The sequence below is a fragment of the Panthera pardus genome, unplaced genomic scaffold, assembly GCF_024362965.1.
Source record: "Panthera pardus isolate Hobbes unplaced genomic scaffold, ASM2436296v1 HiC_scaffold_12, whole genome shotgun sequence".
In the NCBI taxonomy this organism is placed as follows: domain Eukaryota; kingdom Metazoa; phylum Chordata; class Mammalia; order Carnivora; family Felidae; genus Panthera; species Panthera pardus.
The window spans coordinates 9,578,846-9,598,323 of record NW_026526677.1 but is presented as its reverse complement, the minus strand read 5'-3'; the positions used below and the strand labels follow the sequence as shown (position 1 = coordinate 9,598,323).

Here is a 19,478-nt window from a genome sequence, read left to right as displayed (position 1 = left end):
TGGGCTCTGTTCATTTCTCTTCCATAGCTTTTTCTCTCTGTTGGGATCAGATTCATTTTATTGATCGATCTATACGTTTACTGACATCTGTCTGTCTTTTCCATTCTGCCCTTGGACCCATGCACTGAATTTCTTATTTCCGTTATTGTCTTTTGAGTTCTGAAATTTCCATTTTGCTTTTTTCTAGATCTTCTTGCTGAGATTTTCTGTTTTTTTGTTTTTCTCTCCAGCTCCTGCCACCCAGTAACCTTTATTGCCAGAACAGCTCCCAGGACCCCACGGTGCTGGGAGGGGGCGCTAAGTCTTTATTGGGAAGGACGCCCTCCCGCCTTCCCTCACTGCCGACGGTAGACGCACTCAGTGTCAGGGTAGGGTGGCAAGTTCAGCTGGTACTTCTTTTCCAGAGCAGGAGGCACAAAACGACCTCCCAGGTAGTGATAGCAACCGCTGAAGTGGCTTGCAGTGAGATTTTCTGTTTCGCCAATTGTCTGAAGAATGTATTACTGTTGAAGTATTTCTATAATAGTGGCTTTGATGTCTTTGTCAGATAAAAGTCTAACAATCTGTCACCTTGATGTTGGTGGCTGCTGATCGTCTTCACATGGGAGTTGAGATTTTCCTAGTTCTTTGTGTGCTGAGTGGTTTTGGATTATATCCTGGCCATTTTGCATATTGCGTTATGAGGCCGCATGTTGTCAGAGAGAGAATGTTGGTATCTTGCTCTAACAGCGACCCACCTGGTTTGGTTCAGGCTGCAGGTCCCACCCCTCCTTCTGTGGGACATGGTTCCAGTGTCCCGATTTCAAAGCCTTTGTGGTACTCTTGGATCTGCCCTGGGTGTGCTGGTCAGTGGTCAGGATGGGATCTGGCAGGTGGTCTGTGAGTTTAATTCTCAGAGTTTTTGATATAATAGTTAGATGGTCAGATCCATGCATCTGCAGCTTGGGGCTGAGCCTCGGAGTTCACAAACAACCATAGGGTGTCATTTTCTCCACGCATCTAGTACATTTCTCTTCTCCGGGGGCTCCCGCTCTCCGTCCTCCAGCCAGGAAGCTGGGGCTTCTGTCACCCTGCTCTACTGCGTGTTTCCACGACCGCATCTGGGGCCACCTGGTAGGGCGACAGAAAAAAGCAACAGCATTCATCACCTTTGGGGATCACAGCTCCGTAGTGTGGAGAGGAAGCTCCCCCTCCCCCAGAGTTTTGCCTCTGCAAGTTCTTGTAACTGTTGCTGTCCCATTGCCACAGGGTTGTTTGTGGCCTGGGGCACGAGAGGAAGAAGAAAAGAGCAAACAAAAATTGGGGTTTTTGCCTACTCTGAGCATTAGACTCCCCCTTCCCACGCCTTAAGTGAGATTTAGAGGGCCTTTCCCAGAGTTCTGTCTGTCTGTACCCCACAGATCCCTTTGGGGTTTCAGACTTCATTGAGTTTAGGCTAGAGGGGAAAACAATGGTAAATTTCTGCTGGCTCAGTGATGCTTCGCAGCCTGGTCTTCCCCTTCGCCTGCTCACATCGGCCTCACACAGCTGTTCCACATAGTCCAGTTTTGTGGGCACCTTCAGTGGCAGAAGCAGATGTGTCTTCCTCGCAACCGGAGGAGCCCTTCTCTCCATCCTTAGGGTTGTATTCCCTTGGGGCCAGACTTCTAGGTGGGAAATCCGCAGTCAAGGTCAGAGGCCAAGGAGAAATGGACAGCCACTAGTGCAGGGAGAGGGACCTATGGGTGGCAGAGCACAGAGATGAGAGTCTGATGGGAGCCAGGTGAGGGGGGGGGGGAGGGGGGGGCTCTGGCCCAGGTCCCAGCCCCCACCTCATGCCCTGGCCATCAGGGCGAAAGTACCAGTCTGGTCCTTAGCCAAGAAAAGCTTGGAGCCCCCGCCTATGCCCTCTGGCTGCCGTGCCCGTGGGGCTTTCTGGGCATGCAGAGGGGCAGGGTTCCAGCACTGATCTGCTAAACAACCAACTAGTACTTTTAAGAAGTTGTTGTTAGAATTGTTAGGTGCCTGTATCGCAGGAAGTTTGGAAAATGAAGGAAAATAGACCATCCTTAACATATCTCGCCAGCCTATAGTAATCTATGTTAGCATTTGGCCATATTTTTTTCCCGTATATTGAGAAACATAAAAGTGTGTGTACACGAAGTATGAAAGTTACAACGCTTAGAAATAATAAATTGACGCTTATGTACCCAGCACCCCTTTATAGATGTTAACCACAACTTTTACAGCTGTCTGTCCCTCTATGATGTCAATCTTCCTTCTCTTCTCAAGTACACTTTAATATAGTTATAATCAGAGCATCTGTCCAATTTCGAACCCTGATTTTTGTGCCGCTGCGACTTGGCAGGGCTCAGTCAAGGGTGCTTGGGAGGCTGCCCACCAGAATGACCGAAGCCCCAGGCCACAGTCTGGTTGGGAAGGAAGGCATGTTTTGGGGGTGACTCTGCCTCTGTAACAGTCTGGCTGGGGCCTGTGGGCCTCGCTCACCACCACCCCACCCCACCCCACCCTGCCCCGCCCGCCTCAGGAGAAGGAGCGGCAGCGCCTGGAGAACCTGCGGAGGAAGGAGGAGGCGGAGCAGCTCCGCAGGCAGAAGGTGGAGGAGGACAAGCGGCGGCGGCTGGAGGAGGTGAAGCTGTAAGTGGTCCAGCTCCTGGCCCCGCCCCCGGGCCCTGGCCCCGCCCCCCGGGCCCTGGCCCCGCCCCCCAGATTCGACCGCCCTGTGTCCGCAGGAAGCGGGAGGAGCGCCTCCGCAAGGTGCTGCAGGCCCGGGAGCGGGTGGAGCAGATGAAGGAGGAGAAGAAGAAGCAGATCGAGCAGAAGTTTGCTCAGATCGACGAGAAGACCGAGAAGGTGCGCGCCTCAGGCTGGTGGGCGGCCAGGTTTCGGGGTGGGCTGCACCCTGGCGGGCCCCAAGCAGGTCCCACTCGGTGGCTGTGGTTTCTGGGTGTCCCCCCCCCCGGGCTGTGGGGAACAGGCCCGGCTCGCAGGGGCAGGGGGTGCAGTTCCGGGCCCGCGCTGCAGGGCTGAGTGAGGAGGGTGCTGTAATGGGCACATGTGGGTGGGCCCTGCAGGTTAAGGAGGAGCGGCTGGCGGAAGAGAAGGCCAAGAAGAAGGCAGCAGCCAAGAAGATGGAGGAGGTGGAGGCTCGCCGCAAGCAGGAGGAGGAGGCGCGGAGGCTCAGGCGGCTACAACAGGTTCGAGGGCAGAGGGGCTCGCATATCAAGGACGCAGAAGGCCCCCGAGGGTCCCCAGACACGCCCCACTTTGTTGGGTTGGTTGTGGTGGCTCTTGTTGCTTTAAGTCCTGAGGAGTTTCCACAAATACCCTGGGGACGTGGATGGCGACAGTAACCTGCCTCCTGCGGGTGGCAGTTCAAGGGTCAAGTGGATGGACTCCAGAGCCAGACCTTCAGTCTCAGCTCTGCCACTTCCCAGCCGGGTGACCCTGGGCAGGTTCCTTGACCTTTCTGGGCTTTGATTCCCTCGGGGAACCGTAGCGTCTACCTGACAGGGTCGGTGTGAGGGTTGAATGTTTTGCCCGTAAGAGTAGGGACCTACCTCTCCCTGGGAGTTGTCTATCTCAGGACGATAGGGAACACAGATGTGTCATTGGGGGATTATAACACTAATAACCAAAATTTACTTAATGTTTTCTGTGTGTCAGACACCGTTCTATGGTCTGTGTACGAACTCGGTAACTTCATGAGGTGTAGTCGTTACTGTTGTTCCTGTTTTATCAATGAGGAAACTGAGGCCAGAGAGCTGAAGCCACTTGCCCGGTGTCACACCGGCTGGTGAAGTCTGGCTCCAGTCTCTACCCTTGACTACTGGCTTTGCAGCTGCATATATAAAGCAGTTTTCATGGGGCGCCCAGGTGGTTCAGTGGGTTGGGCGTCCGACTCTTGATTCCGGCTCAGGTCATGATCTCACAGTTTCATGAGTTTGAGCCCCGCGTCGGGCTCTACGCTGACAGTGCAGAGCCTGCTTGGGATTCTTTCTGTCCCCATGTCTGTCCACCCCCCTCCCCTGCCCGTGCTGACTCCGTCTCTCTCAAAATAAATAAATGAGCTTAAAAAAAAAAAAAAGGTAATTTTCACAAGATGCCTTTTCGGGGCGATTCTTGGGGAGCCTGGCTCGGGGAGGGGGGTGGGGCGTCGCTTCTGGGAGGGAGCAGGCCCTGTGGCCTCTCTTCCCTCCTTCCCAGACCTCCTCCCTGGCTTCACCAGCCCAGGGCTGGCCTCAAAGGCCCTGACCTGCCGCTCTGTTCACAGGATGAGGAAGAGCGGCGGCACCAGGAGCTGCTACAGAAGAAGAGGGAGGAGGAGCAGGAGCGGCTGCGCAGGGCGGCCGAGGCCAAGAGGCTGGCGGAGCAGCGGGAGCACGAGCGGCAGCTGGCGGAGCAGCGGGAGCACGAGCGGCAGCTGGCGGAGCAGCAGGAGCGCGAACGCAGGAGGGAGCAGGAGCGGCTCCAGGCCGAGAGGTGAGGGGCCCGCTGCCCAGCTGGCCGAGGCGGCACCCTGTCGTCACACGCCCGCCTTCCTGTGAGCACGTGGAAGGGGCACACGTAGCCGTCGCCAGGAGGCAGCTCCCTCCTCCGCTTGGGGGTTTGCAAAAGGACAGGCCCTTTTCTTTTTGGGCTCTGGGCCAGGAGGCGGCTCCCTGGGCTGACGGGCTCTTGCTTGGTCCTCAGGGAGCTGCAGGAGAGGGAGAAGGCCCTGCGGCTGGAGAGGGAGCTGGAGGAGAAGAAGAAAAAGGTAAAGGGGAGCGGGCCTGGGGCTCCTGCGGGGTCTGCGCTGAGCTCCGGGCCAGCCTGGTGGCTCCCGGTCCGGGAGCAGCCTGCCTGCCCAGCCGTGTGGGGTTGGCGGGGGGGCGAGGGGCTCACACATGCACCATCTCTAATATCCGGCCGCCCCTGGGGCCCCAGGAAGAGCAGCAACGCCTGGCCGAGGAGCGGCTGCTGGAGGAGCGGCAGAGGAAAGCCAGGGAGGCCGCAGCGGCCAGCAAAGGCCTGAATGTGACCGTGGACGTGCAGGTGAGGCCGGGCAGCCAAGTGGAGAGGGCCCCTCCGGCTCTGGTTATTCACTCCCCGCTGGTTGGAGCCACAGATACAGATTAGGACCATGCGAAAGGAAGGATACGGTTGGCCCAAGTGGTTTTACCCTTTTCGATAGGTGTATTTCCTTGCTGTAAAAGTAGAATTTGTTGTAAATAAAAAAAAAGAAGAAGAAGAAGAAACTAAACTTTTTTAAAGAGTGTAAAGAAAAGGAAAGGTACCCTTAGAGGAAAACTCTAATCTGGTGTAGATCTTTCTGTATGTTTACCCATATAAACCTACACACACGCACGTACACACACAATGCCCAGTTTTAAATGGGCACTGTCTACACGTACTGTCTTAGTCTGTTCAGGCTGCTGTCACACATTGCTACAGACTGGCTGGCTTAAACAGCAGTTCTGGAGGCTAGAAGTCCAAGGTCAAGGCAGCAGCCGATTCGGTGTTTGGTGACAGTCTTCTCCCTGTGTCCCCTGTGGTAGAGGGGGAGAGGGGGCTCTCTGGGGTCTCTGTTCTAAGGGCACTAATCTCACTCATGGGGCCTCCACCCTTGTGACCTAATCGCCTCCCCAAGGCTCCACCTCCCAATACCATCACATTGCGGGGTCAGATTTAACAGAAGAATTTGGGGGGTGGGGGGTACCCACACAACACTTAGTCTATAACATATGCCATTTGGCATTTTCATTTTTTTTCTCCGTATTTTCCCTTTCATTTAGCGAGTTGTAGACATGTCTGTTTCAGCACTTGTAAATCTCATATTTGATGGCCGTGCAGTTGATGGCAATTACTTACAGCAAAATTTCTTTAACAAGCCCTTACTGGTGAACATTTAGGCTACTGCCAGCTTAACGCTTGTTAACAAAACGTATGCGGGAGAGTTTCCAGTGCAACGTAGTTTATGATGTTGAGAACTTGGAAGGGAGCCGAATGTTCATCTCGAACGGATGGTTAAAGTACGAATCATGGGGTGCCCAGGGGAGTACCCTGGAGCTGTTGGAAGGAGAAACACTGACCTGGAGGAATGTTTGCAACATACTTTAACTTGAAAAAGGAAGATACAGGGGCGCCTGGGTGGCTAGTCAGTTAAGCGTCCAACTTCGGATTGGGTCACAGTCTCACGGTTTGTGAGTTCGTGCTCTGAGTTGGGCTCTGTGCTGACAGCTCAGAGCCTGGAGCCTCCTTGGGATTGTGCATCTTCTTCTCTCTCTGCCCCTCCCCAGCTTGTGCTCTCTTTCTCTCTGTCTCTCTCTCTTAAAAGTAAATGAACACTTAAGAGAAAAGAGGGGCACCTCGGTGGCTCGGTCAGTTAAGCGACTTTGGCATGGGTTATGATCTCACGGTTTGTGAGTTCGAGCCCCACGTCAGGCTCCGTGCTGACAGCTCGGGAGTGTGGGGACAGGAGCTGACAGCCATGTTTATCTTCTCCAGTCTCCAGCTTGTACCTCCTATCAGATGACTCCACAGGGGCACAGGCCGCCCCCTAAGATCAACCCGGATAACTACGGGATGGATCTGAATAGCGATGATTCCACCGATGACGAGGCCCATCCCCGGAAGCCCATCCCCACCTGGGCCAGAGGTAAGCAGGGCCCGGAATTCCCCGGGAGACCTGGCTCCTCACTTGCAACATCTGGGACCCTGGAGGTGGTGGGTCGGCAGCTGTGGGTGTCAGGAGGCTGTTGTCATCATGGGCTGGCAGCTTGTATTGGGCTTGTATTGGGCCTTGGGGTGCACCCAGGGAAGGGTGGGCCCTCTGTGGCCAGTGGGTTGAACTGGGGACCAGAACTACGATATTGGGTGCCTCTGTTCTCAACAAAAGTGTTAAATTGTGGCTGGCTGCCGACAGGCATGGGGCTGGGTGGTCCAGCTCAGACTCTACGCCGCCCCTTGGAGCCTCACCCAGTGGGCCAGATGAGAGTTGGACCCAAGTAAGCAGCTTGGAGTAGGAATACCGCCAAGAGTAGTCACCGGTTTTGGGCAGTGCGCCGAGAGCTGGAGCTGGGGGTTCCAGCAGCTGGGGAGGGCAGGAAAGCCCTGAGGCAGGGCCACTTGAGCAGGATTTGACCCCAGTTTACAAGCCCCAGCATTTAAACGGGAGCATGGGTGTGTGTGAGCAGGCCACCACAGACCTGGTGACAAGGGAGCAGGGCCAGTACGTATACGGTGGGCACTTTCATAGAGTTTTACAGAGCTGGGGGTCAGGGCTTGGTGCCCACTCACTCCCCAGACAGAAGGGCCCAGAGTCCCATTGCGGGGGCAGCACTCTGCAGAAGACAGCTTACTTTGGCGTCACTTCATTTGAACTCCACACTAGGCAGAATCTTAGTCCCCTTAACTATTGACACCAGGGCATTTGGGAGGTAGCAGCAGGCAGGGGTCAGCATGGCTGGAGCCACCTAGTGGCGGTTGACCGTCACCAGCTTCCCTAAACTCCCTGCGTTCTCATCTGTGAAATGGGGGTGTTACTAGGACCCAGCTGAGAAGGGTTATTTAGGATGAAGAGAGTTTAGGATGAAGAGAGTTGGTGCTCGTTCGTAAGGCCTGGTGCAGAGCAATGCTGGGCACCTGTCCTACGTCCTGACCCCCAGGGTCCTCCTGAGGCCTTGTTGCCAGGGCTGTGTGCCTCGGCCCATGGGTCCCCTCAGCCTGCACCCTGTGCCGTGGGACCCGGGGGCCGGTGAGAGAAGTAGCCAACCCCAGCAGTCAAGGATGGCAGCGTATGAAGTTCCTGAGCTGGACGGGTCTCCAGACCCCAGCTCCCCCAGTCACGAGCTACGTGCCTTTGGGCAAGTCCCCCCCGCCCCGCCCCGCCCCGCCTTCTGAAATGGGGAGAATAAAGGAGCTGCCTCCCTCCTGGTTGTGGGGTTGTGGTTGCCTGGCCCAGGTGAGCACTTGAGGACCTGTGTTCAGCCTCAGCTGCTGGAACATGGCAGTAGGAACAGGCAATAAGAGCATTTTCACGAGGGCGCCTGGGCGGCTCGGTTAAGCGTCCGACTTGGGCTCAGGTCATAGTCTCACGGTTTGTGAGTTTCAGCCCCGCCTCAGGTTTGCTGCTGTCCGCGCCGAGCCTGCTTTGGATCCTCTATCCTGTCTCTCTCTGCCCTTCCCCTGCATGCGTGCTCTCTCTCTCTCTCTTTCTCTCTTAAAAATAAACATCAAAAAAAAAACAAAACAAAAAAAACGGCTTTTCAGGGAAAAGGGGAGAGGAAGAGGGCTCTGAGGGAGGAGCTGATGTGGCTGCGGTGGGGAAGGGGACAGGGGGTCAGGGGATGGGGAGGCTCCTGAGGAGCCTCCAAGGCGGTGACTTGACCCTCCGTGTCCCCTGCAGGCACTCAGCTAAGCCAGGCCATCATCCACCAGTACCACCACCCCCCAAACCTGCTCGAGCTCTTTGGAACCATCCTCCCGCTGGACTTGGAGGACATCTTCAAGAAGAGCAAGCCTCGCTACCACAAGCGCACCAGCTCTGCCGTCTGGAACTCGCCGCCCCTGCTGGGCCCCAGGGTCCCCAGCAGCCTGGCCTATGGCCTGAAGAAGTACTGAGGCCCCCAGGCGTTCCCAGCAGTCTCCGCCCCTGCGCGTGTCTGTCTGTCCGCCTCTCTGTTGGTCTGGTGCCATCCTGCCTGGTGTTCCGTCTCCAGGGGGTTGGCTGTGTGTATATAAATGTCCTCTGTGCGCCGGGGGTTGCAAGCCGCGCAGGCCTGTTTGGAAGCTGCACTCGGCGGGTGGTTGGGGGAGAACCTGCCCAGCCCCACCTGGCCTGCAGACAGCGCTCTGTAAATAGACTGTTAGAATTCAGCTGAATTTTAGCCTCTAGTGTTTGAGAGCTAGATTAATAAAGTCTGTTCCTTTAAGCCTGCCGTGGGTATTGTAGAGATGGGGGCCTTGGCAGGATGCCCCTGGCCCCCGGCCCCGCAGCCGTGTGTCTCAGGCCACCGATGGGCCGGGGACCAAGGCGCTGTTCCTCTTCCTGGAGTACGCTTCCGGCTGACGCAGTGGGTGATTGTGATGCCGTCTTTGGGCCACGCTGAGAAACACTTGAGTTACTCGCGCGATGGGGCAAGCGAAGATCCTTCTGACGCTCGGGGGAGCTCCCTGTTTGTAAAAGGGAGCTTGCCCAATGGGAAAGACGTGGGGTCGAGGTCAGGAGGACTGGGCTCTTGACACAGCTCTGCCACCTAAGACAGTCCCTCGGCCCTGCAGGCTCCACGCTTGCCGCATGGACGGTCAAAGGACCTGAGAACGCGTGCACGCTGCTGAAGCAGGAGCTCTGATTACAAAGATGTCTCCTGAAACCACCTTGGGACCAGCGCTTGCAAGCAGTTGGAATGTTTCTCCGACAAAACCATGTAGCTGCTAATTAAATGCTTAGTGGCCGTGGAAGCTGGCCCAGGGCCCGTCCCATGGCTGCATGCTGTGCTCTCAGTGTGCAGTGGCTAGTTGCTTGTCCTCCGCTCCAGCCCCCAGAACGAAAGTTGGCGAACCGTGGCCTCAGGGGCCAAATCAAACCTCAGTGTGTTTTTATAAAGTTTGATTGGAACCTTCCCAATTGCAGCAAATGCCTCGTCTCTGGCTGCTCTGCCGAGGGCGGAGTAAGTAGTTGCAAGCAAAGCCTGACGGCGCACAGAGCTGAAAAGATTTACTAGGACCCCCTACAGAAAGTTTGCTGACCCCAGCTTTAGGACAAAATAAAGGCTAAGTTCAAGAGTGTCTGAAGATGAGGAACTGGTGAACACAGACAATAGACTGAAGTTCAGAGGAATCTACCCATAAAAAAAAAACAAAAAAACAAAAAAAAACCATCTGGAGTTCCTGGGTGCCTCTGTCGGTTAAGTCTGACATTCGCTCAGGTCATGATCTCACGGTTTGGGAGTTCGAGCCCCGCATGGGGCTTTTCGCTGATTAGGATTCTCTGTCATTCCCTCTCTCTGCCCCTCCCCCACAATCTCAAAATAAAAACGAAACCTTTGACAGTTCATTCAAATATGGTGCACGATCCCAATTTGTTCTGTGTGCCCTGGAAGCTGTTGTGGTGAGTTCATTGGTGAGTGTGTCTCCACCTGAAACCACATGGTCAAAATATTACTTTTTCTGAGCATTTCTGGGTTTGAGAGAAAGCCGTTCAGCCAAAAGGTAGTTAGAGTTGCCGCGCACCTTCACCAGCACTTGGTATTGGCAGTATTTTCTTATTTTAGCCCTTCTGATATGTAGTGAAATCTCAGCATGGTTTTAAAGGGTTTCGGTTTTTTTTGTTTTTTGTTTTTTGAGAGAGAGACAGTGGGGGATGGGCAGAGGGAGAGGGAGAGAGAGAATCCCAAGCATGCCCCACACTCCATGCTGAGCCTGACAGGGGAGGGGGGGGCAGGAGGCTTGAGCCCACCTGAGCCAAACATCAAGAGTCGCTCGCTCAATGGACTGAGCCGCCCCAGGCGCCCCTCGTCGGTTGTTTTAATTCACATTCTGCTAACGGCTGATGATGGTGAACATTTTTCCACGTGCTTATTTGCCATCTGCGTATCTCGGTTGAAGTGTCTGCTCAAGGCTTTTGTTCACTTGTAAATTGGGCTGTTTTCTTACCGTTGAGTTTATCATCTTTATGTATTACGGGTACAAATCTGCTGTCAATATGTGCTTGGCAGTATTTTTTTTCTTGGTCCGCAGCTTTCCTTTTCATTCACTTAATGGTGTTTTTCATAGAGCAAAAAATTTAATTTTGGTGGAGTCCCAATTTATCGTTCTTTTTCTTTTTTTATGGATTGTACTCTTTGGTGTCACGTCTAAGAAACCTTTGTCTAGCCCTGGTTCTCAAAGCTTTTCTCTTATATTTTCTGCGAAGTGTTTTAGAGTCTTATAAATACTACATTTACGTTTATGATCTACTTGCGTTAATTTTTTTGAAGTGTGAGATTTCTGTTTTTCGTCTGTTTGGTTTGGGGGGGCATATGGATATATATCCAATTGTTCCAGGACCATTTGTTGAAAAAACTGTGTTGCAGTGGATTTCCTTGGCAATCAGTCAAGCCATATGACTTTGTCAGTCAGCCATATTTGTATGGGTCTACATCTGGACTTTGTTTTGTTGTTGTTGTTGTCTTTGAGAGAGAGTGAATGAGTGGGGGAGGGCAGAGGGAGTGGGAGAGAGAATCTTAAGCAGGGGCTCTATCTCACGACCATGAGATCATGACCTGAGCTAAAATCAAGAGTCAGAAGCTTAACAGACTGAGCCATTCCGGCGCCCCTATGTCTGGACTTTGTGTTCTCTTCCATTGATCTGTGAGTCTCTCCTTTTACCAACACCACATCATCAAGGTTACTGTAGTTTGTATCCATCTGAAAAATCTGTTAGTGTGATTCCTCCAACTTTAGTCTTCCTTTTCAAAATTATTCTGACTTTTCTATCAATTTGCCTCTCCATTTAAATTTCAGAACCAGCTTATTTATACAAAAACCTTGCTGGGATTTTGAATGGGATTGCGTTAAATGTATAGGTAAGTTTGGGGGATTGCTTTAAATCTATAGATAAGTTCTTCACATACATCTCAGCATACAGATCCTGTACAGGTTTTGTTGGATTTATAGCTAAGCATTTATTTTCTTGGCGCTATTGTAAATACTGTTGTTTTTCTAATTTTGGTTTCCGGTAGCTCATTGCTGGTATGTAGAAACACAGTTGATTTTTGTGCGTTGACCTTGTATCTTGTGCTGCAGCTAAACCAGTACGTAGAGGGAAATTTAGGGACGAAAATGCCTGTGTCCGATAAAAGGTGTTAAATCAATGACTTCAGCTTCCACTTTAAGAAACAAGAGTGGCGCCTGGGCGGCTCAGTCAGTTGAACGTCCAACTTTGGCTCAGGTCATGATCTCGCAGTTCATGGGTTCGAGCCCTACGTTGGCCTCAGTGCTGATGGCTCAACCCGGAGCCTGCTTCGGATTCTGCGGCTCCCTCTCTTGCTCTGCTCCTCCCCCGCTGCTGCTCTGTCTGCCTCTCACAAAATAAAGTAAACAAATAAATAAATAAACAAACATTAAAAACTAGAGAAAGAAGAGCAAATAAGAGTACAAGCAGAAGAAGGGAAATGACCAAAGTAGAGCAGAAATCGATGACTTTGGAGAGAGAAAAATAGCGGGGAAAACGTAAACCAAAAGCTGATTCTTTGGGAAGCTCAAAAAATTCATCTCTAGCTCGATAAGGAGAAAAAGAGAGACGAAACAAATGGCCAGTGTCAGGAATGAAAGAGGTAATGCCACTATAGATTCTATTGGTATTAAGAAAAGAGTAAGATTATTATGAGCCACTTCTGGTAATAAATTGGACAATTTACATGACCACAAATTCCTTGGAAGATCCAACTTCGTTCAGTTCACTCAACAAGAAATAGAAAACATAAGTAGCCCTATTTATTGTTGAAAGAAATTGAGTTTGTAGTTTAAAATCTCACGAATACTCTAGGCCTAGATCACGTTAGTGGTAAATGCAGCCACATATTCAAGAAAGACATGATACCGATTCTATGTAACCTCTCCCAGGAAATTAAAGAGGAAAGAATACTTTTCCACTGCATCCACGAGACAAACGTTGCCCTGACCCCAAACCAGACAAACCCACGGCAAGAAAGGAAAATTAGACAATTATCTGTCATGAACCTCAATACAAAAATTCTTAGCAAACTCATAACAAATCCAACAAGTTATGTAAAAAGGATAATACATCTTAGCCAAATAGGGTTTACCCCAAGAATATAATGTAGGTTTAACATTCGAAAGTCAACTAATGTAATTTTCGTATTAATACAGGAGGAAAACCATGTGATTAATAGATGCAGAAAGTACATTGACAATTCAGCACTAATTCACGATAAAAGTTCTAAGCAAATTAGAATTTTTTTTTGGCTCATATTCAACTCTACCCCTCTCTCTCTCTCTCATTAAGCCTAAGTATGACCAATAATATGACCTACGTAAGTAGTTCCAAAAATGGATGAGTGAATGAATTATAACACATGCAAATTAGAATTTAAAGTTGAATTTGGGGTAACGGGGTGGCTCAGTTGGTTAAGCATCCGACTTCGGTTCAGGTCATGATCTAGTGGTTCGTGAGTTCGAGCCCCTCATCAGGCTCTGTGCTGACAGCTCAGAGCCCGGAGCCTGCTTCAGATTCTGTGTCTCCCCCTCTCTTTCTCTGTCTGCCCCTCCCCTGCTTGCTCGATGTCTGTCTGTCTGTCTCTCTCTCAAAATAAACATTAGAACAAATTTAAAGGGAATTTCCTCAGTTTGAGAAGCCACCTCTGCAAAAGAATCTCCAGCAGACGTCATGGTGAATGTCTTCCTAACAGGTCCAATGCAAAGATGTCCACTGTCATTACTTCTGAACATTTTACTGGAGGTTTTAGCCTTAAGAAAAGAAGGAAGAGCAGGCATAAGAAGGGAAGTTGGCCATAACCTGTATTACAAAAGTTTGCAATCTCTACCCAGATCTCAAGTTCTTGTCCTGTCTGAGCCGCTCCCTTGGGGCTCAATTGTGAGGCTCCCTTGGATACCTACAGAGCTGGGAGCGGGGCCCAGAACTACAGAGGCTGAGTTCCTCAGGGGATTTATATTCCTCACCGAGAAATACAACCTCCCTTGGCCCTGAATAAGCAGCAAATAGCTTATGTGGCCAACCCCTGCCAGACCCCCACGCCTGCCCAATAATTTCGAATGTTCTCAACCAAAGCAATCTGCCTAGCATGCTGCAAAGGGGCAGTGAGCTCATTTTCTTGCAATGGGGAACTTGTACAATAGTCATACCTCCGTTTGGCACTTGCATGGGTTGCAATCTATTAAGCCTGAAAAAGTTAGGTGTCTAAATTCAAGGATCTTTACTATTTGCCCACACATACACATGCGCGCGCACACACACACACACACATGCACGCTTGCCTGCCTACATTACTTCTCTCTTTAAATAGTCCTCATTCCTCTGCTATTATGATATAGGAAAGTTGGCCATATCAGATTAACTTCAGGAGAACCGCTCTGGGGTTACATGTCAAGGAAGAGGAGACGATGACCCATGAGTGCTTTAACATTTCTTTGGGTCCCTGTGGTTCCTGCAGGTGTCTGTAGGGATGGGGATGCCATCCCCAGAATCACAGCAGGGGGCACCCGAGGAGCATGTTTACGTCTCTGAATTGCACTTGGAGAATTTTGAGAACAGCACAGGCAGGGGCCCTGTGAGGGTCTCTTGTCACACTTGTCCCCTGGGATTACGTAACGAAGCAAGTGTAGGATCACCTCGGAGGAGGGCTCCAGTAGCTTCTCAAACTCAGAAGCCTTGTGAGGGACTGGAAGGGTTCAGCCAGCCCTGCATGAATGGCGGGGAAACAGACACCAGCTTAGAAGGCTGTCTCTCACCCCGGATACCCCGTCCTGATGTTATTTGCATGGTCGTGGTCCCTATGGACTAAAGTGGTTGACAGCAAGCACCGTGGCCAAGGGGAAGAGGTTTGAGGCGATGCAGGGAATTACAAGCTCAGGACAGTGACAGTAGCTTCATCTGGTCAGGGTTTCATCAGAGATCCTCTCAGGGCTACCAGGACCTAACCTCATAGCCTCTTGGGCAACCCTGGCTTGATCCAGGTGCCCACCACATTCCCCCAATGGACAACCTGTGTGGTCCCCAAACCTCTCCCTCTTACCCCAATACCCCTTATTATTTCGGTCTGCATGCCACCCTCTTCCACCCACAGCACCCAGCCCTCCCTGGGTCCCCCTTCCACAGCGTCCACCTCTGTCCGAGACCCCAGCAGGGGGGACCCCACCAAGAAAGCAACTGAAGTGCTTTTATTGAGAGGAGCCAAGAAAAGGTGGCAGTGGAGTGGGTCCAGATAGGGATGGTGGCGCTCGAGGGAGCAGGACCGTGTCCCCACTCAGGCCCAGCTCTAGGGGCTCCCGTGGGAAGTGCGTCCTCAGCAGGGCCGCCGTCCTCGGGACTGGGTGCCACTGACCTGGCAACAGCTGTGTCTCATGTTTGCTGAAACGGATCGAGAGGAACAACTGAGGCAGAGAACACAACATCGAAATAACTCACCCGGTCAACTCCCTCTGTGGGGGTCAAGGATATGGGGCTTGTCAGTCAGCCCCACCTGACCGCTTCCTGGGGGATAGGTTAGGAATGTGGATAACAAAGCACCTACTGTGTGGGGGGCACATGGCTGTGTTCCTCAACCACACCTGCTCTCCAAGTTGGGGGTCCTATTATTTTCATCTTCGTCTTAAGCTTATGGAAAGTGAAATGGAACACGTCAGTCACTTGCTCAAGGTCACACAGTGGGTGCAATGAGGTAGGCATCTCTGATTGGCCCCGAAGTGCTGCCGTAAGTCAACACTGCTGCAACGTCTGTCCAGACGTGAGGGATCCAGGTGGATTCCCGCCATTGCCTTTTGTTGGCCTAAGGCACCCAGACTTTTCTGGTGCCACTGGGGATGGTCCAGTCCTTGCCCTGGCCATGCCGAGCCCTCTCCCCAGGCCGCTGTGGCTTACCCAGAGTTTCAACTCACCCTGGCTGCAAGACATGGTATCCAGTATCACCAACAAGGCTGGACAGGTGACCTAGGCCAGAAATGCAGAGAACGTCTTCTGGGGGTGAAGTCATAAGTAATGGGAGACAGGAGGCAAGAGGGAGCTGGGCAGATGAAGTCTGCTCTGCCCCTCTCTGTCATGGCGGACTCCTTGCTTGCGGGCCAAGGAGCCACTTCTAGATCTTTCGCCCAATTCACTGTGCAGGTCGGAGCCCCTGTGCACACACATGCCGCTCCCCACACTTGCCACCTGATAAAGTCCAATGCATCCTTCAAGCTTCCACTCAGGTAGCTTCTTCAAAGCCTGCCTTGACCCACCCAGGTGGGTCGAAGGGGACAGGACACAGGGGGTAGGACTGGCCAGCCTCACCTTTGTGTCCACACTGAAACCTACACCTTGCCCAGGGCATGCCCAGGTTCCCAACGGGAGCCCAGGTGAGCTGTGTCAGGTGCGCTGAGACTCCTGCTCTGGTCTTTAAACACCAACCACTGCCAGCTCAGCCAGAAAGGTGACCACCCCACCAGAGTGTCCCTACTCTGGAGGCCAGAAGTCTGAAATCAAGGTGACAGCAGGTTCCTTCGGAGATGCTGAGAGGGAATCTGCTTCATGCCTCTTTCCCGGCTTCTGGTGGTCTCCACTGCAATTTCCACTTTCATTTCCCATAAATACACCCCTGCATGTGTGTGTGTGTGTGTGTGTGTGTGTCCAACTTTGTCTCCTTTTCTAAGAACACCAGACCTATGGATTAGGGTCCATCCTAATCACCTCTAAAACAGTCATTATTGATTACCTCTGTAAAGACCCTACCTCCAGATGAGGTCATATTCTGAGGTACTGGGAGCTTAGGACTCCATGTCTTTCTAAGGGACACAATTCCACCCCAAACACACCTTATAGTCACAATTGCTCCTCTGAGGGAGGTTCTGGTTTAATCGTCTCTATTGTAGAGGTGAGGAAACTGAGGACCAGAAAACTTTGGTAACACATCAAGTTCACACAGCTTCTATGGGCTGGATTTGACTCCAGCTGGCCCACCCTGAAATCCAGGCTCCCACTCACTTCCGTGTGCCATATTGGCAGAGTCATTGGAACAGCAGCAGCAGTGGCAGCAGTGAGGAGTGAAGGCATTTTGGGTGGGTGCCTGCGATAAGCATGGGCAGAGCAAGTGCGGGGGGAGTGACGAGAGTGGACTATCTGGGGGGCTGAAGGGGGTAGGCAGTGTGGCCATGTGTTATACATGGTTTATGGTGGTCTGTAGGGCAGGTGGAGTTATGAGGGTTTGATGAATAGGGGGCAAAGTGCTTTAGTAGGAGCCCAGATGAGAGGTGATCCCAGGAAGCATAAGTGATATCAAACCAAAGATCAGGTCTGCTTCATTCATCTCTGTCTCCTCAGGACTGCCTCCTGGGGCTGGCCCAAGGAAAGTTCTCGATTAATTCTGTTGGGTGAATCGAAGAATACAGACACAGGATCAGAATGGGTTGGGACACGAGGCGGGAGAAGGCCATCCAGAGATGCTGTCATGTTGAGACACATGCCGCCATTTTTGTTTTCCCGCCAGGATCCGCACACTCAGCCCCCGCCCCCACCCCCACTCTCAGTCAGAATGGTTCTCCTGGGACTGGCCCCAGTGCTGGCTTCCAGGACGGGCGGGGAGAGCCAGCCTGGGGCCTGGCCAGTCTGAGCACCACATTGTCAGTTGGCACCAAGCATGATAAAGTCCACGGGACTTAAACCACATATATTTGGGGTGCCTGGGTGGCTCAGTCTGTTAAGCATCCGACTCTTGGTTTCAGCTCAGGTCATGATCTCACAGTCCATGGTTCCAGCCCCACATTGGGCTCTGCACAGACGGCAAGGAGGCTACTTGGGATTTCTCTCTCCCTTTCTCTCTACCCCTCCCCAGCTTGCTTTCTCTCTCTCTCTCTCTCTCTCTCTCCAAAAATAAATACATAAACATAATTTTAAAAATTTCTTTTCTTTTACTAAAATGTATCTAATTTTAACAAATTCACATCTTTTAATTTACATTAATGCTTCTCTAATCTGCACATTGTGAGAATAGTAAGGTTGATATTTTTATCCCTTTCCTGTGGCCCTCCATAAGTATACTTTATATGCTAAATCAATGGTAAATTAATAGAATCAAATTGGAGACTCAATAATTCTGCTGGGAGAGATGGAGAAGTTACATTTTCTAACCAGAACTGTTCATCTCTCTCACTACTCATTCTCCCCAGAGATTAAACACACACAAAAAGTGGGACACTGATCTCTGTTCTTCCTTTCCGGGGAAAGGAGACAAAAGAGGAATGGAATAATGGAACGCACAATCTGAGGTCACTTCTGGAGAAGATTCCTACGTGTGAGTTCAAGGAACCCCGGCACCAGGGTGGAAGGCACGGGTCTAGGGCCTCTGCAAATAGCTTCAGTCAACTTGACATCCCATATCGCAGAGGCAGTGATCATTGATCTTGCCTGATGTCCACGGAAACCTAACGCCACTTCTGATGCCTTGGTTCCTCACTAACACCTTCAAACATCTGATTTCTGTATTTTATCTAGATTTCTACTTGTTCTTGGAGGAAGTGTTGGTCTCTACAAGCTATACCATCATCGGCAAGAGTGAAAGTCTGTAGGACTTTTTTTCTAGCCTTTAGTTTTCCTGTCTGTCATAACTTTGGGTCTTTCTCATGGATTCTCACTTCAACTATTTATTATCCTATGTCTTTCACTCATTTCCTTTGTGGGTTATAATTATTCGTGTGTTAAACCATTTAAGTTTATCACAGAGCAAGGAGTGGCACAGTCAACCCGCGGGAAATGTTCGGTGAGATTTTCTTAAACGCTAAGGTTTGAACACAACTCTAAGGTTTGAACCTCCAGGTGGCGCCATTTCATGAGGAATTCGGAATCTCCTGGCACGTGTGCAGAATACCCTTGGCCGCTAGGAGGAGCCCTTACGTGCCATTCCAGGACGCAGTGGTCCAAGTGGTCCAAAAAAAAAAGAGTCACTTGGATTTGTACTTGTCCATGACAACTGAGCATCTCTTCTATTTTTGACAAAAGAAGGCTCTGCACGATCATGCCAAGTGTATTTAACGGCCGTCCTTCAGATTTCACACTCATGGAGCAGGAGACGGAAATTGAGGGCAACACAGGCTGACGAAATTATGAGACCAAAACAGAGTTGAGGGGTGACTATTGAGGGCCAGAGGTAACAGATAAATGATCACGTTGGTGGTGAGTGGGGGGAAATGGATGGAAGAATTAGGGGAGAGGTTTAGAGGAGGTAAAGATGACTTAAAGTGCTGTGCTTGGAGAGGAATGACAGACACTCTCTGGATCTATGGTTCCTGTTAAAGGGATGATCTGAATAAAGCACTGTGCTGCGTGTTTTACATGAATACATTATTTAGTTTCTAGAATTTTCTTTTAAAGAAAGAGTGGTGTCCATTTACTGAAACTGAGATAAATGACAGTCCCAAGCTCACATAATCCATAAACTCCAGAGCTGGAGAAGTAGATCATGCCTCAAATCCTTGATATTACTCACCAATCTCCCTGCCTCTGCCCTCTTGGGAAGGCATCAGAACACCCAGCTTGGGATGTCCCATGAGTAGACTGATCCAAAGCTGGAAGGATGGATCCATTTTCTCCCTTAAATGGTACTAGACGTATTTCCCTGCTATTGCTACAACTCCTTTCCCTGGAATTATCTTTATCTTTGTCACTACCATCAAATGTGGGAAATTAGGATTTGTTAGTACAGAGACCAATGTCAGATGTCAAGGAGTTATGTATGCCCTGAAAAAAAAAATAACTGTTTGTCACCACGAGCTGACAATCATCCCAGGTT

At 51.1% G+C, this 19,478-nt stretch overlaps 1 protein-coding gene across 1 annotated transcript in view; it reads left to right on the top strand.

Moving 5' to 3' along the window:
* Positions 1 to 10,042, top strand: part of INCENP (inner centromere protein) — a 28,614-nt gene extending 18,572 nt beyond the window's left edge. The window contains 8 exon segments of the mRNA XM_053899610.1: positions 2,528 to 2,637; positions 2,733 to 2,853; positions 3,075 to 3,197; positions 4,274 to 4,482; positions 4,693 to 4,756; positions 4,927 to 5,034; positions 6,487 to 6,637; positions 8,387 to 10,042. Of these exon segments, the coding sequence (XP_053755585.1) occupies positions 2,528 to 2,637; positions 2,733 to 2,853; positions 3,075 to 3,197; positions 4,274 to 4,482; positions 4,693 to 4,756; positions 4,927 to 5,034; positions 6,487 to 6,637; positions 8,387 to 8,601 (1,101 nt within the window). The 3' untranslated portion in view covers positions 8,602 to 10,042.
* The last annotated feature ends 9,436 nt before the right edge of the window (positions 10,043 to 19,478 follow it).